Source organism: Hemitrygon akajei, chromosome 31 (assembly GCF_048418815.1).
Source record: "Hemitrygon akajei chromosome 31, sHemAka1.3, whole genome shotgun sequence".
Lineage (NCBI taxonomy): Eukaryota > Metazoa > Chordata > Chondrichthyes > Myliobatiformes > Dasyatidae > Hemitrygon > Hemitrygon akajei.
The window spans coordinates 28,833,983-28,852,336 of NC_133154.1; the positions used below are offsets into that span (position 1 = coordinate 28,833,983).

The 18,354-nt window shown below is 42.4% G+C and overlaps 1 protein-coding gene across 3 annotated transcripts in view; it reads right to left on the reverse strand.

Annotated features, from left to right (window-relative positions):
- Nucleotides 1–6,831: 6,831 nt before the first annotated feature.
- Nucleotides 6,832–18,354, reverse strand: part of LOC140719015 (guanylate-binding protein 3-like) — a 36,424-nt gene continuing 24,901 nt past the window's right edge. For all 3 annotated transcript variants that reach the window (XM_073033342.1, XM_073033341.1, XM_073033343.1), the window contains 6 exons: nt 16,923–17,110; nt 16,044–16,289; nt 14,177–14,457; nt 13,486–13,698; nt 12,129–12,219; nt 6,832–8,704 (listed from right to left, as the gene is read on the reverse strand). In XM_073033342.1, the coding sequence (XP_072889443.1) occupies nt 8,325–8,704; nt 12,129–12,219; nt 13,486–13,698; nt 14,177–14,457; nt 16,044–16,289; nt 16,923–17,110 (1,399 nt within the window). In that variant the 3' untranslated portion in view covers nt 6,832–8,324. The remainder of the gene's footprint in view (nt 8,705–12,128; nt 12,220–13,485; nt 13,699–14,176; nt 14,458–16,043; nt 16,290–16,922; nt 17,111–18,354) is intronic.

Here is an 18,354-nt window from a genome sequence, read left to right on the forward strand (position 1 = left end):
TAAGTAAAATACTCAATGTCTATTTGAGTCCTTCTTGTATTTATGAAAAATGCCGAACTTAAATTGTCCGCCAGCAGCAAACCAAAAATAACGTCAGCCAGCTGTCAACCTGAAAAATAAAAGGACTATTTCACTGAACAATGAAAAAATATGAATATACGTAAAATAATAGGCAAATAAAATATTTATCATACTTGGTTAATGGGATTTCTGCTCCTGGACCTCAGCGCACAGCGTCTATACATCAGGGCTGTATGACTTCACCTTCATCTTTACACAGGATCGCAAGCTGTCATCTGTGAGGCGTGCGTTTTTTTTAATAAAGTTCATGTTGGAGAACACCTGCTCACATACATATGTGGATCCAAAGATCGACAGGACTCCAAGCGCATACTTTTTAATGTTTACATAAATGTCGGGGATAGCATTCCATGTTTCTAACACAAGTTTGTCCGGTTTGGGGAGGTTTTCAATATCACTCCATTTGTGATTCTGAGCAAGAACGGCCTACTGACGGGCAACATCTTCAAGGTCTGCTGTCAAGCGTCTAAACTTGGACACCCATATCTCTTTGTCGGCTATGTCGGCCAGTTCCATCTCAAGATCAGGTTGACTCACACCTGCCAATGCAGTCGTATTCAGTAGGGATGGATCGATGCTTAGGGGAGTGACCGGGAAGGATAATGTGTTTTTTTCCTCTCTGAACTCACAGAAGCGTTTCCCAAACGATGTTTGCATTGCGATGATTGCAGAATGTAAATACTCCGAATTTATCATGTCGTGAGCTTGTTTGAACTCTCTCAAATTGAGGAAGTGAGACAATGTGCCTTTCTGTAAATCTCTGGCAAGCCCTGTCAACTTGCGCTCGAATGCCAAAACATCCTCTAACATGTGCAGGGCTGTGCGTCCTTTCCCCTGAAGAGCTGTGTTCAGCGTGTTCAGGTGCGCTGTCATGTCTACCATGAAGTGTAGCTTTTCCAGCCACTCTGGCTATTCCAGCTCAGGAAAGGTGAGCCCTTTGCTGCCCAGGAAAGTTTTCACTTCTTCCAGACACGCGACAAAGCGTTTCGGCACCTCCCCTCTGGACAGCCACCGGACTTTGTTGTGCAGCAGGAGATCAGAATATGCGCTTTCCAGCTCGTCCAGTAACAAACGGAATTGACGGTGATTTAAACTTTTTGCCATTATTTTATTGACAATCTGAATGACAACATCCATTACTTCTGTGCATTCCGGAGGAAATGTTTGAGCGCACAGTGCCTCTTGGTGCAAGATGCAATGAAAAGTCAGCAGCTTTCTGTCCAGCGACTTCTGCAGTAAAGCCATAAATCCCCTTGTGCGTTCCAGTCATACTTGGTGCCCCATCAGTAGCTACTGACACCAGGTGGGTGGTCTTTATTCCTTTGGCTCTTAAACAATTCAAGACAGCCTCACAGATGTCCTCCCCCCGTGTTTGGCCTTTTAGAGGTATCAACTCAATCATTTCTTCGTGTGGCCCGGCAGAGTTTACATACCGGCAGAACAGCGCTATTTGTTCAATGTCACCTTTCTCTTTAGACTTGTCACAGACAATCGAGTAGGCCACAGCTGAATTGATGTCTTTAATTTGCTGTCTTGTGATGTCTTCTGCCATTTTTATGATTCTGTCTTTGACAGTCTTTGCAGAGAGGGGCATATCCCTGATTTTCTGCACAATTTCGCTCTTGTTTTTAAAGTCCGTGAATAGATGTTCTGAAATCTTAATGAAAGATTCTTTTATATATTCACCATCTGTAAACTGCTTCCCGTGCCTGACTATTTCCTGAGCGGCAACAAAACTAGCATATGTAATTGATTTTCCAGACTTCATCCACTTCTTGAAATGATTTTTGCTCAGATCAACCTTCCGCATCAGTTCCGAAACGGCTTTTTTTTCTCTCATCTCCATCCGGATATTGTTGAGCAAAGGCTGAGTGTTTATTCTGGAAATGTCTTGCGACATTTGACTTTTGTTGTTTGCTGGTTTCTCATTGCATATTAAGCATACCGGTAAACCAGTCTCGTCAGCAGTGAAAGCAAATGAATCTGCCCACGTATCATTAAACGTTCTGTTTTCTTCAGTCACTTTTCTTTTTTAGAATTCTCCATAGTTAGCCTACCTTGGATCGAAAAATTAAAGAAATCGCGCACTGGCGGGTGTCAGGCATTGGCAGTGGTGACGCATATTAATAGCGACAAAACACACGTTTTATTTAGATTGTACAAGATCACCATAATCTTCAAATTTAGAATTACATTTCAAAAACTAACAAACTAACATAAAATACATTTTAATTAAATACTCATGATTTATTTTCCAAAGCCACAGGGAGCCGCAGCACAGAGATGAAAGAGCCGCATGCGGCTCCGTAGCCGCGAGTTGCCGACCTATGGTCTATAGGATACACAGTCCGTAGGGTCTTTATCTTTCTACAATATTAAAGAAATGCAAGCTTTATAAAAAGATTGTGGCAAATTGCCCAATCTAATTGCTTCTTCAAAAACCCTGCATAACCAAGGAGAAAGAGTAGCGGAAAAACATTTTTAAAATTCTATTGTATACCCATCTGGACCTGGTGCTTTCCCAGAATTCATAGAGGAAATAACCCCTTTAATTTCTGCATCCGTAATAGGAGTTTCTAATATTGAAAGATCATCTGATGATAATTTTGGAAAATTCAATTTCCCAAGAAAATCACACATGGTATTATGATCATGAGGGAATTCGGAATGATACAGGGAGGTATAAAAATCTTGAAATGATTTGTTTATCTCATCATGGTTAACTGTCAGATCCCCATTCTGCTGATGAATCTTAGTAAGTTGACGTTTAACCAAAGCATTCTTCAATTGACTAGCTAACATTTTACCCGATTTATCACTATGTATATAAAAATCAGATCTGGTTTTCATTAATTGATTTTCAATCGAAGATGTAAGTAATAAACTATGTTCCATTTGACGTTCAACCCTTTGTTTGTAAAGCTCCTTACTAGGAGTAATCGAATATTTCTTGTCAATCTCTTTAATTTTATCAACCAATAAAAGTGTTTCCTTCTTAATGCGTTTTCTCAGACCAACAGAGTAGGAGATAGTCTGTCCACGTATATATGCTTTAAAAGTGTCCCAAAGTGTTCCACAAGAAATATCATCCGTGGAACTAGTTGAAAAGAAGAAATCGATCTGTTCCTTCATAAGTTTAATAAAATCCAGATCTTGCAGTAAGGTAGAATCAAATCGCCATTGTCTAGCACTAGAAGCTGTATCCGTAAATTTAATAGAAAGTTTTAATGGAGCATGGTCAGAGATGGCTATAATATCATAATTACAACCAATTACCGATGGAATAAAACAAGAGTCAATAAAAAATAATAAACTCTCGAGTAGGAATGATAAACATGTGAGAAAACTGAAAACTCTTTGTCCTTAGAATGCCGAAATCTCCAAATATCAAAAATTCCATTATCAGTCAAAAAAGAGTTAATACAAGTGGCCGACTTATTAGGTAAAGTCTGAGTAAATATAGATTTGTCCAACAAAAGATTTAAACAACAATTAAAGTCACCACCCATTATTAACTTATATTCATTTAGATTAGGTAGAGAAGTAAATAAGGACTTTAAAAAATCAGGACAATCCACATTTGAAGCATAAACATTAACCATAGCAACCTTTTTGTTAAAAAGTAAGCCAGTAATTAACAAAAATCTACCATTCGGATCCGAAAAGATATCGTGTTGGACAAATGCAATAGAGGAGTCAATAAAAATTGAAACTCCCGTTACTTTAGCATTCGAATTCGAATGGTACTGTTGAGCCCTCCAAAACCTACAAAAGCGATAATTATCTTCTTTCCTCACATGAGTTTCTTGTACAAAAATAATATGAGCATTAAGTCTTTGGAATACTTTGAAAATCTTTTTCCGTTTAATTGGATGGTTTAAGCCATTAGTATTCCAAGAGACAAAATTAATGGTCTGAGCCATATTTCTGAAATCAACCCTTTGGTATATAAAGGGTTAACCAAATTATGAACTCATGCACCTGGAAGAGGATCAAAAATAAGGGGCGGACCTGGAGGTGATGACATCGTGGACATTTTAGTAGTTTAAAATCAGCCCAAATGAAGAAACTAAAACAAACTGAAGTAAAGAACATAAGATTTAGAAAAAAAAACCCACCCCCACCCAAGAAGAAAAAAGATCATCCCAGCCAGGAAACGGCTGGGAAAAAGGACAGATGAAACTAAATCTACCCCCATATCAGCAGAAGACAACTCCGTATATAAAGGATAAAAAAAAGTTCCACCCAAACTATAAGGAAATAATAATCACTATACTAAAACCAAACTTCTTAATATAATTGATAGCAAAAAAAAAACCCAAAAAGAATATGATCACTAGTAACTTATAAATCGGGTTAAAACCCAAACAAACCAAAAAAAATCTAAACTGTGATAAGAAATGCATTATAGGAAGAAGACGAGAGAAAAAAAATGGCGAAATAAAAAAAAGCCCACAATATTTTAGAGAAGAAACCGCTATCTTAGTAAAAAAATTCACCTTCGAAGGATTAATAATAATGACCAAAGATAAAGTACAGTAGTTGAAGTAAGTAAAATAAAAAGATTAGTATGTTGAAAAAAAACTTTAATTAGAGTATAAAATATAGAGTAAACCTACACCAATAGCCAGAAACAAAATCTGGTTTTGGAAACAAAAACCATCTTGCACGATCAAAATCACTCATTTATTAGAGATGAGAATCCATAGCAGTAGGGAAGTTCTCATTCAGAAAGCTTCTCGCTTCAGATGTAGAAAGGAAAACACGCCGTGGTGCAATCGGAGGCGATATTCTGAGCTTCGCAGGGTTTAAGAGCGCACGTTTTAGATTTTTCTCATAACATTCGGACATCAGAGGTTTAAAAAGAAGCCTTGCCTTCATTACTTCTAGACTAAAATCTTCCACTAATCGAAAGTTGTGATCTTGAAATTTGATCATCCCTACACGCGGAGCCACACGAATAAGTTGCTCCTTAACATGCACATAGTGAAATCGGACAATTACAACCGGTGGTTTAGCTGAAGCACTTGGTGATCGACGCATAATTCTGTGAGCGCGATCAAGTAACGGAGGACTGTCTGGGAATACAGAAGGGAACGCATCCTTTAAAAGTTGAGCAAAGTACTTCAAGGGGTCCCCTTGTTCAATACCTTCCGGGAGACCAAGTATGCGTAAGTTCTGTCTTCTGGACCGATTCTCAAAGTCGACACTCTTGGTTTTAAGTGTTTCCACCTGTTTAATCGTCGAAAGTAATTTCTGCTCCAGTTTTTCAATTATCAAGTCTCGCTTCCGAGCGTCCTCTTGCTAAGTTGCGATTAGAACTTGCTGCTGGTTAACTACTGAATCCGTCTTATCCATATAATCTTGAAAAGCCTTTATATCTTGTTTAAAAATTCGTCTTTCTTCAAATTTTTCATTTAAAACCTCCAATAATATTTCACAAGTCAATTCAGTGCGCTTAGGATCAGTCTTTTTCTTCTTCCCGTTCCCGTTAGGATCCTTCCCAGGTTCTCGCCTTTAGATCTAAGAGCCATTTCTGTACTCATTTCTTCAAAAATTCACAATAAACTCTTAAAGATAAGTCCAAAAAAGCAGCAAGAATCTTTTGGTGTAGGTAAAAGTAAGTTAAATAAGGGTGATCATTGGTTAAGAAAAGTAAAGGTTATGGAGCGAATCTGAAACAGTGCTCACTCCATGAGCGTCTCCTGCTGACCTCCTTGGGTTGATCTCATTGTGTTTTTGTTTGTTTTTTATGCGAGGGAGAGGGATTTGGGGGCCACTGTTTTCTTGCATTCTATGCAGGGGGACAGGGGTTTGTGGAGTTGATGATTTGTGCTGCCGTTTTTTTTGTGCGGGGCTAGGATAGGTTTGCTGTTTCTCTCTGAACTAGCTTCCATGTTTTACTTTGTTTCATAGCTATCTGGAGAAAAAAAGAGTCTCAAAGTTGCATACTGCAAACATACTTTGATAATAACTGAAACTTTGAATCAATAATCTCTATTCTTACTTATAAAGAATATGGAGAAGACGGCGGCACGACGGTAGCGCGCGCGGCCACTCCAGGAATGAATATCTATTATCTGTTAAGTAGGATGCCATGTACAATCCTGATTTGATGGGGACGGACGTGTGAAGCACGGAGGAACAGCTGGAACTTTTGAAATACCTGTTTCACTGCCGCTGCTACGGTGCGATCGAAAAATCTCCGGAGAGGAAGGCCCCGAATCCTCGGCTTTGCCTGTTGCTTGGTGGCCGGGGCCGGAGTCCAAGCGCTCGGCAGAGATGGTGCTCGGTGTGGGGGGGCTGGTCGGAGGCTCGAAGTTATCGGACGGACTCAGAGTCGGCTGTGGTCGGATGCTTCCAGAGGCTGCATCGGGAAGCTTTGCAGCGCTGGAGGTTCATGGCAGGAAGAGTTGTTCTTCTTTCTACCGTCTGCGTGAGATGATGGGCTGTCGGGAACTTTGAGACTTTTTTTTACCGTGGCCATGGTCTGACCGTATCAAATTACGGTATTGCATTGCACTGTTATTTTTATATGTTATAATTATGTGGTTTTTGTCAGTTAGTCTTGGTCTGTCTTGTGTTTTTGTGATATCATACTGGAAGAACATTGTATCATTTCTTCATGCAAGCATTACTAAATGACAATAAAGGAAGACTGAGTGTCCTCATAATCTAATCTAAAAATCTAAAGGTATGGCCATCATATTTTTCTACTCCTGGAATGTTCTAAATGCAATAGAGAACAACTTTCTGCTTCATACCAGACCTTTATTAAAGTTTAACAGATTTACCAGCATATACAAACTGCTAGTATTTCAATCCAGACGTCCATGTGATGGGATGGGGATCTAATATCTAAGTTCATTCACACATGTATATCCTGATTCTTATTATTGCAGTTACATTGATTTAGCTAATTGGAAAGATTACTGACTTGTTAATAAAGTTATATTGTGGTTAAATGTAGCATCTATATTACTTAACTAATCTATTAGCTAAAACTATTCACTCAACTTGTATAAAGCAATACCCTGCTGGAGGAATTCTGTGGATCAAGCAGCATCTGTGGTCGGAAAGGAATTGTCGACATTTTGGGTGGAGACTTTATCAGTTCTAATACATGATCTTGACCCAGCATCAATAATTCCTTCTCCCCCACCCCTACCAACTAATCCTGATCAACCCACTGAAGATTCCTCCATCTTCCTGCTTGTTGTTCCAGATTCCAGCACCTGCAGTATCGCGTATCTCTGCTGAATGTACATCTGTTCCCACATTTCAGCTTCCAATTGTTCATTGCTGGTGGTCAGATTTATTGCCTGGATAATTAGTGTGATCCAGTAACCACACTGATCGTGGATTGATGGTGGGAATGCAACAGCCAGAGGGAGAGGATGAGTTCCCCAAGTTCTTTAATTATTTAAAGAACTGATAGTTCCGGTAATTCTGTTACAGTGTGGACAGGTTTAGACAGGATTGAAATAACATGGATAAGAACTGGACATTTAGCTTTACAATTAGCTACCAACAACTAGGCAGAGTCTGGAACCTTTATGTGGGAATTCATAAAATGTGCATGAGGAGATATTTGGTGCTGGTACCTCTGGAGTCCAACAACTGCAGAAGAAGTGTCCACAAGACTGTCTCAGATAAGAACTCACTGCATTGAAATCTGGACATGTTCACCTGGAGCAGGTAATGTATGAACACAAGTAGAGGTTGTGAGTCTAAAAAGTAACCAGAATTGTTTGAAACAACATACTAAAGCTTTGATGTTTGAACTAATCATGATTAATCAAGAAATGTTTATCAGGCAAAATTATTGTGTGTTGTGTTTCTCATGTACTGTATTGAATACAAATTAGAGGATTCAGTGGGTGATAGGAGGATGTGTTAGGGGGAAAATGTCCATGGAATGTGGGAGGGAATTCAATGTGTTGGGGAGAGTGTTGTAGGCTGCAGGAGAGGATTCAGTGGATTTAGTGGGTGGGGAAATGCAGGTAATGGGAAAGTGTCAGTGGGTTATGGGAGGGGATTTGCTGAATGGAGAAATTCAGTGATTGGGGAGAGTGTCTATGGGCTGTGTGAGGGGATTTAATGAGTGGGACATATTACACTAGGTCATGGGGAAATGATGATCTCATTCACATCCCTGTGGTTCTGAGATTCACCAGCTAGAATCTGTGAATAAACTGGGGGGAAATTCCTGAACCCACTTTAAATGTAGACATCTTTTGAGACTACTTTTTTGCTATGGATAGAACAAGTGCTGCCATACTGCCCAATACAGTCAGCAGTGTATTCAAATTCTCAGCATTCTCCCTCATGAATTTCACTACACTCCATTCTGTTGCCCCTTCATATTTTTTCTTCAGATACTCGTACCCCTGCTGAGCCCTTTGTGCATCCTCCATCCTGCCTTCAACTGCATATTTCTCCTTCTCACTCCTCATATGCTCCATGGCTTCCTTCAGCTCTTCCACGCTGCATGTTTTACCATCCTCAAGCCTTTTCCTGATCTGCTCCATGATTTCCTTATTCCTGCATTCCTCATATGCCTTCCTCCTCTGCTCCATCTTCTCCATCTCCTGTTTCACCCTCTCGAGCTCCTGTTCCAAAGCTGACAAAAGGGCAAAGGATGAATTGGTTAGTCTGTGCAGAGAGTGTTGAAGGGATCACTTCCCTAGGTGTCTGTGACAGGACATTGAGAGGGAGCTTCACTCACTGTTCAATCTAAGAAACACTGCTGGAGGAACTCAGTAGGTCAGGCAGCATCAATGGAAATGAATAGACAGTCAACGTTTCAGCTGTGTCCCGGTTTCAGGACTGAGAGGGAAGGAGGAAGATGTCAGAGTAAAAAGGTAAGTTGAGGGGAAAGATACTTGCTGGAAAGTGACAAGTGAATCCAGGTGGGTGGGAAAGATCAAGGGCTGGAGAGGAAGCAATCTGATAGAATAGGAGAGTGAACTATCTGAGAAGGGCGAGGAGGAGGGAACTTACCATAGGCAGGTAAGAAGTAGTAAAATTTCAGAGTGGGGAATAGAGGAAGGAGTGGTGGGAAATTGGTTTACCAGAAGGAAAAATCAATATTCATGCCATCAGGTTTGAGGCTTTCCAAATGGAATATAAGGTGGTGTTCCACAACGTTGAGCATGGTATCTTCTTGGCAAAAGAGGAGGCCAGCAGCCGATATGTTGGAATGGGAATGGGATTTGTAATTAAAATATTTGGCCACTGGGAATTCCCGCTTGTGGAGATGGTGCAGAGTTGCTTGACAAAACAGTCACCCAATTTACAAAGGGTCTCACCAATGTAGAGGCCACATTGGGAGCACCAGACACAATAGACTCCAGCAGATTTGCAGGTGCAGTGTTGTTTCACCTGGGATGACTGTTTAGGACTCTGAATGGAGATGATGGAGGCAGTGTATGGGGAGGTGTAGCATTTAGCCTGCTTGCAGGGTTAAGGGGCGGGAGGGAGATATTTTTGTGGGGTGGGAGAGACGAATGGATAAGGGAATCGGGGAGGGAAAATCTCTGTGGAAAGCAGAGAGAGGGGCAGTAAAGATACATTTAGTGCAGAATCCCTTTGGAGATGGCAGATGTTGGAGAGGATGATGTGTTGTATGCAGGGACTCACAGGGTGGTGGGTAAGGGCAAAGGAACTCTAGCACTGTTAAGGTTGCAGGGAAATGGGGCAAGTGCACATATTCTGGAAATGGAAGAGATGTGGGTGATGGCATCATCAATAATGGAGAGAGGGAAGTCCCATTCTTTAAAGAAGGACATCACTCTTCAACCAGTTTTGTTTCCAAAAGGTCATTTTTAGGTATTTCTCAGATTATTCTTCACAAATATGCATGCAATCAAAAACAACATATTTAAGCTCTCATCTCTATCCTCCTCAATCTTCTCCACACTTTTGTTGGCCCCCAGATATACTCCTGACAGAAGAGATAAACGTGACCTTTGCCCATGACCCTAAGAGATGGGGAACTCCTCTGTTCTCCTGTACGTCTCTCATAACAGTCAGGACAAATCTTGGAAATGGGCTGTCCTCCAGCCTATCAAAGAGCTAGTTGTTAAAGTGCTGGTACATGGACTCTGCCCACATGTGTGATAGAATGAGCTCTGCCCACAACAGGTGGTGGTCCGAGCACAGCACCAGGTGTATAGGAGAATAGTACAGAACACCCCATAAACTGCAATTTGCAACCTTGAAGTCAGCAGCCAATAGCGCCTTTTTCCAGGGACTAGGATGAGAGGAATCATCTTACAGGACACACAGCAGTCCATCTTCTCACTGTCAATGGACATCAACACCCGAAACTACCAGTAGTACCTGGCCCATCCAGGCAGTAGCCACTTAAGCTGACGTGTGTATCCCTCTCTGGGCAGCAAGTCTGCCAGACCCACCAGCTTGTTCCATTTCCTAACCTCAATATCACTGGTGGAGAAATCCTCAGACATCTCAGGGGAATCTGGGCCTGTTGGTAGACACAGGGGAGGGACCCTTTCTACATCAGGTAACAGACTGAAGGATAGTCTCATTGCTCCTGGCTCTGGAAGTCTATCCAGAGACATGTCTTGAAGTAGAGATGAGCAAGTCATCGTATCACAACCCTTTGCACAGTCTCTGAACCCCGGTAAACAAGTCCAAGGAAAATATTCCTCATTAAGAAATGGGCCGCTCTTGGCCTAACTTGGAGTCTGAACATAAAACACAACCTTTATGGTCCACACCCTCCTTGTTACCCAGTTCACTGTCCCAGCAACAGCTCTGGGGGTCCCCAACCACTGGAGCACCATTACTCTGCCCACTTGAGGGATTGATGTCCCATGGTTATTTTCCATTCCCAGCACCCATGGCTACAATCAGGGTGAATGCGGGGGTCCCACTCCTGCAACCATCATCCCACCATATAGCCTGTGTTCCAATCGCTACTATCCAACTCCTTTCTCATCCTATTGTATTCTCCTTTGTTTCAGCATAATGCACTGGCGTTTGGATCAAATTATTGCACCCTCCATTTATATGAAATATTCTAATTTTGATCGCCCTTTCCGATATGATCTCCAACTAGAAGATCAATACCATCTTTCATTACCCAGAATGACAAAAAGATACATTCCCTTGTAGGTTCAGTAACACATTGTTTTAGAAAGGTATGAACTCCTCAAGATTGCCTGGACCAATCTGATTTGTCCGCACAATGTGAAAGATCCCAACACACCTGCCGATCTATTCTATCATGCATCAGATACATTTGTTTATTGCCTCTGCCACTGTACTGTTAATATTTCATGCCACCACTGAGTCCTACTGCCTCCTCATCTACCATCTTTCCCATCTCACTCCTGGTCTCCCATGTCTCCCAGTATCTCCAGCACCTTCAACCCTCTGAGATCTTCTGCTTTATAGCACCACTTCCTATAATCTCCCCGACCCGCTACCCAACCCTGAACCCAGCTCCACCTCCTGCCATGTCTTCAATACCCTGTCGGATCTTCCTCTCTCTGAAGTGGAGAGTTCTGTCCTCAGCCAGGACCTTCCCTTATGCTCCATGTGCTGACACCTCAATGTTCAGAATTCAGAATCAGATTTATTATCACCAACATATGATGTGAATCTGTTGTTGTGTGGCAGCAGTACAGTATAGGGCAACGACATATAGTCTATATATTTCAAAAATGCATGAATAGTGCACAAGTAAAGGATTGATGAATTGGTATTTATGCTCGAGTTCCAATTACATCATCATAAGGCAAGCTCTTCTGTTGTCTCTGCACCTGTATCTCTTTGATAAGGATTATCAACTGACAACCACTACTCCTGCCTCAAATCCACCTCTTCCTCTTGGGCACCTCAATCTGGCCTTCAGTTTATGTTTTTTTGGGAGACCCAACACCAACTTCTTCTTAACAGGAGCATGTCCAAGAACAACATCATACCCCTCCCTGATCTCACTATGATTCTAGTCCTTCTGATGGCAAGGTACTGTCAAGATGACCTCAATATTTTGAGCATTTTGTTTATTTTCTCACCAGAGGCAAGCATTTGTTCGGCTGTCAGTTTGCTGTCCAAATTCTGTGCATGGTTTAGACGAGGTTTTTCCCCTTCCAGGACAGCCCACCCCTACAGAGAAGAGAAGATACAATCATTCACATCCAGCTCTCTCCCATCACACCAGTCCACAAGACCAGAGACAGGTTCTCACCAGCAAACATCTAGTGCTGGGGATTGATACACAATTAAGGAACTCCTCTCAGCAACCTACAGGAAATTGATAAAACCACAACTGGAGACTATGTACAATTTATATTGTGGCTTTGAATGAAGACAGAATGTCTTTTAAAATTACACAAGGATAAATTGTAAAAATGACACAAAGAGTAGAGAACTGGTTGTCTGAATGGATAAGGGTCAGGCAAATCAAGCACAATGCGGGATAATGCAAAATACCCATTATGTCAGAAAGGTAAATAAAAGCATTTTATCCAAATGGGAGAGTTCGTGACATTATGAGATGTAGAGGGATCTGGGTGCCCTAGTGCAAGATTCGCAAAATGTTTGTGTGCAAGTAAGTGGGAGAGATCGAATGCAACAAAAGTAGAAGGGAAATACTTCAGTTATACTAGGTTTTGATGAGATTACAATCTGGAATATGGTCTGTATAGGTCTCTTTTAACAATAACACACTGGAAGCTGTTCAGAGATGGATTCCAGTACTGACACCTGGAAGGACAGATTACTTTATTAGAGAAGGTAGGACAGGCTGGGACGAGACACTTATTTTGCAAAACCCAGAACTAGGAGTCACGGACTGGATAGTTAGTGTATGGGGGAAGGTCATGAGTTGCAAAGCTGAGTTAGATAAACAGCAAGCTCCATCAACAGAGATATTAAACAAGCATTTTTCTCCCAATGCTGCATTGGGTTTTGGAACTCTCTCCATTGAGGCAGAGTGGAAGCAAAGAGTAAGGATTTTTAAGGGAGAGATTGGAAGGCTCTTAAAAACTAGCTTTAAAAGCTAATTCCCACAGCCCATGGATACTCTGCCCCATTACTGATTCTTCAACCATGAATCCCCTTTCACATCCCACAAACATTTCCCTAAAACAAGCTCTCCCTACCCACAGAAGCCCCTCCCACATCCCCACAGGTACATACCCCACTGACTGAAAAGCCTCTCACAATCCACAATCCTCGTTCCCCGATCATAGACTCAATCTACCCAGTTAATCCCATTCCAGATGTTACGGAGAGTGGAAATTAAATACACCTCTGTTGGGTGAATGGAAGGAGGCAGAGGGGGGAATTTTCTGAATTCATGTAAGGCAGAGGAAGGAAAAGCTATGAGAATTGAAAAGTAAATGTCTTGCTGTAAAATATTGAACACACCTCCATCTCATTCTTTGTCCTTTCTTCATACTCCTTGATGGCCTTATCAAGATCCTCCTTCAGCTCCTGGATACCACCAGGTTTCTGGTAATGTCCAGATGTCACTTTTTTTTTAATTGATGACATTACCTTTTTCAGATGTGTCTCACATTCCTTTTCAAACTTTTCCTTGATCTTGACCATGTGAGACTTGTAAATAGAATTAATCTTCTCCTGGTAGTGAAGGAAAGATGCATAGTAAACTAGGAAACAAAATATTATACCATGACCATTGTTTTGCAGACCCTCTCTCTCAGTGATATATCTGCATACCATCTATATCTCTGAGTCGTTGTCTCTCAGGGACAGATTTGTACACTACATTATCTCTGAGTTGCTCTCTCTCAGGGAGAGATCCATCACTGACTTTCAGTCCATCTCTCTCAGTGAGAGATCTGTACACTAACTATATCTGAGTCACTCTCTCTAGGGGGAAATCTGTACACTGACTGGGAGTGATCTGTATACAAACTGGTGTCTCTCTGCCTCTCTCATTCAGGGAGTGACGTACACTATCTAGTGTCTCTCAGTCCCACACTTTCAAGATGATACGTATGCACTCTGTCTCTCAGTCCATGTTGTTAAGTGTTGAGTCTAGGGACTGGTGTTCGGAGATGAGACAGTTGATAATCACTGAACATGAGAAGCTCACCTCTAGCTGTATGATGTATTCGCCACTGTTGTTGTTCATAGATCTTTTGTTGAAGATATTGAATGCCTCTATCCTCTTCACATCGTGATTCTCTATGAGTTTGCTCATAGTAGTACAGCCAGATTCTGTGATTTCTTTCATTCCATCATCATAGAATTTCAGAGCTTCATCTACTGCTGCTTGGTTTTCTACCTCCGTTAATTTGGCGACACTGCCCTCCACACATGGTAGGCCACCATCCGCCATCATCCCGATGTACACCTTTGCCAATTCAACAAATCCTGTTTGGGATGTTTCTGGAGGTCAGTGCCTGGGGATCTGATCACAAACTCAATCCCCACTCTCCATATACCCACGTACCCAACCCATTCTCATTCACTTCCAATGGTATCCCACCTCTTCCAAATTCCCTCCCATCATTCATACTCCCAATGAGACCGCACCCTTTCCCATTCAATCCCACAGTCGATAATCCCAATGGACCCCACCCCTTTCCTGTTCAAAAACACAGTCAACCCTCCCAATAAAACCTTCCCTTCCCATAGAATCCCATAGTCCATATTCTCAATGGGACCCCACCCCTTTCCCGTTCAATCCTACAGTTCATATGCACAATGGAACCCTACACCTCCCCATTCACTTGTAGTGAAATCCATCTCTTTTCACTCCTACCCTCTGCAAACATGTTGGTATCCCACAGCACTCCACTCACTCCCAATGGGATCCCCACCCCTGTCATTCATTTCCATTGTCCACACATGCAGTGGGATCTCAGCCCCTTCCCATTCACTTCCCTTGTACACATTTCCAATGGCATCCAAATCTCTTCCCATTCAATCCCACTGTCCATATTCCAATGGACTCGGACAGTAAATTCCCATTCCAGGTGAGTGTTTCAGGCCAAGACCCTACACCAGGACTTCAAAGGAAGAGAAGAGATCAGGATGGGAAGGTGGGGGAAAGGAGGAAGAAGTCCGAGGTGGCAGGTGATAGGTGAAACTGGGAGGGGAGGAGGGGGTGAAGTGAAGAGATGAGAAGTTGATTTGTGAAAGAGACAATGGGTTGGAGTGGGGGAAATCTGATAGGAGATTGTAGAAGATTATGGAAGAAAAGGAAGGGAAGGAGAAACAGAGGGATGTGTTAGGCAGGTAAGGAGTTTGAAAAATCGATTTTCATGCCATGAGGTTGGAGACTACCCAGACAGAATATAAGCTGGCCTTATCGTGGAAAAAAAGAGGTAATGGATTGACATGTTGGAATGGAATCAGAAGTAGAATTGAAATAGGTGGACACAAGGAAATCCCGCTTTTTGTGGTGGACAGAATGAAAGTGCTCAACATGATTGCATGAACATTGATTTCTCGACCTCTGGTAATTCCCCGCCCCCCCCCATTTCCTTCACCATTCCCCACTCTTATTTCCCTCTCAAACCTTCTCTTTGCACGTGCCCATCACCTCCATCTGGTGCTCCAACCCCTTCCCTTTCTTCCATGTTCTTTAGTCCTCTCCTATCATATTCACCCTCCTCCAGCCCTTTATCTCTTTCACCAATCAAATTCCCAGCTCCTTTACTTTACCACCTCTCCCTCTCCCAGTTTCACCTATCGCCTGCGAACTTGTACTGCTTCCTCCTTCCCCCTCTTCCATATTCTTATTCTGATATCTCCCCTCCCTTTTCCAGTCCTGATGAAGGGGCTTGGCATGGAACATCAACTGCTTACTCCTTTCCATAGATGCTACTTGGTGCGCTGAGTTCTTCCAGCATTTTTTGTAGTTTGCTTTGGATGTCCAGCATCTGCAGATTTTCTCATGCCAGGTTAGTGTGTTATACTGAAGAGAGGTGGTGAGATTATGACCGGTTACTCACTCCTGCCTGTGACCAGCTGACCCCCAAGAACTCTCTTGACTTTCTTGTGGGTGTGAAGGTAATTGATGAGTTTCTGCCGCTCCTTGGTGAAATCCTCTTCCAGATCCTTGTCCTCCAATTCCTGGAGCTGCTTAAGTTTCTTCCAGTGTGTGGGAGGTGGAAATGCAAAGCAGCAACGTGAGGGAAAATTATCACGGATACACCTGCGGAGTTCATTATATTTCTTGTCCTGCTCACTGATCTCACCTGTAAAACAGAAGCAGGAATCAGGCAGGAATCACCCTTACTGAGTCTGTTCTCCCATTCCCAACATGGTGACTGTTACCCACAGGACTGTGGGGAGGAATAGGGGAAGGACAGGATGGAAACAGAAGGAAGGCACTTTGCAAGATGTGATGGTGAGGGACAAGATGTGTGGACGGGGCATCAAGTGCATCGTAGTTGGGGCATGGGTGACTTGTCATTGAGGGGAATGATACAGGGTAGTTGAGGGTCATATTAATTGAGAGGGGTGTGTGCATGGGAGACTGTCACCCAGCCAATCAGATGAAACTCTGATGGGAAGGAGGTGTCAGCTGGGTGGAAATGCTGCATTTACACCAGCAATCCAGAGGATGGTGTACGCTGGCAACAGATTATTGCAGGGAATTGTGAGGTAATATGAATGTGAACAGGGCAGGGGAAGGCAGAGAAAGTGGGGAATGAGAGATGTGAAGGGGCTGGGAAACCCTGGAGAATGTGTGCACAGATCATCTGGTAAGATGTTGCCCCTTTCTTCATCAGCCCTCACACACTGAAGTCAACCCTACTCCCTCTATTTTCTCGCCGCTTTCCAAGTTCATCCTATCTCCTCAGAGACTGGCACTGCCACATACTCACCGTCCTTCAGTTTCAGGATGTGCTCCAGGTACTCATTTGGAGATGCATTTTTGCCATCAGCGTTCAAATCCAGTGTCAAATCACGGATCACCCAGACAAATTCAGGGAAGAAACGGACAAAATCCCAATTGTCAGAGTCATCAGGCTGGGACTTCATCTGGATCCGCTTGGACAGTTCAGTCACAAAAATGGGAGCAACATCAAGGATAAATTAATGAAGGGTTGGCAGGAAAATAGTGAGGAATGTCGGGGAAAATGGGGGAGAGGGACTATTCAGTAAACAGACATCCCTCTCAGAAAGAGGGATGAAACACCGGTCAGTGTACAGATCTCCCTCTCAGCAAGAGCGTTACTAAGAGACACCAGCCATTGTGGAGATATCTCCCTGAGAGACAGGGTCTTGATGAGTAAAAGGCAAAGCTGCTGGTAGTTGAGAATCCTGGATGTCAAGGATTATTGTAACTCTGGTCACGAAAAGAGGAAATGTCTTGATTCATATGCAGGCAGCTGGGATCAAGTAAAGCATTGAAACATAGAGAATGCCGAGTAAACCTAAATTAGAAATTTAGAGGGCAGAAAAGAGCGTGAGGTGACTTTAGCTAAGAAAATTAAGGAGAATTCTAGGTAACTTAACAAATATATTAATGAAAGAAGAGTAACATGGGTGAATAGGGCCCCCAGAAGACCAAGATGGAAATGTATCTGTGTAACTGTTGGAGATAGGCACAGTTCTCAAGTATTAGTTCACAGTCACAGTGGACAGTGAAGAGGTGTAGCAGCAAGTGCAGTGGAATCTTGGGCAGCTGGGCTCAGGAAGGTCTTATGAAATTCAGATTAAATACATAGAGTTATATTGTGGAAGGTCTATTCATTGTACGACTTTTACATTAAATGTAAGGGCTCCAGGTACCTTTGCACAGCAGAAGGACCTGAGAGTAGAGGTGCATAGTTCCTTTAAATGGGAGTTACAAGTAGAGAGAACGGGGGTGTGAGTAAAGATTTGACAGGCTGGCTTTCATCAGTTAGTGCACTGTTTGATATGTGTGGTTGCAGTCCGATTGTACAAAGCATTGGTGTGGTCACAGTTTGAATACTGGGTACAGTTCTGATCACGCAGTTATAGCAAATATGTGACTAAATCAGAAGGGGACCAAAGAAACATTCAGAAGCATTTTGCCAGGAGTCTTGGAACTGTGAGGTTAGACAACGTGGCCGTTATTCTTTGGAGCACAGAAGATTGAGGGGTGATCTCACAGCTGTAATATCAGAATCATGAACGGCATTGATAGGATCAGTGGTCTTTGTTTACAAGTTTGGGGAAATGAAAACTACAGGATATAGTATTACGGTTAGAGTGAAAGGATTAATAAGAACCTGAGATGTAATTATTTATACATAGAGGGTGGTGATTATATTGAACCAGCCAGCAAAG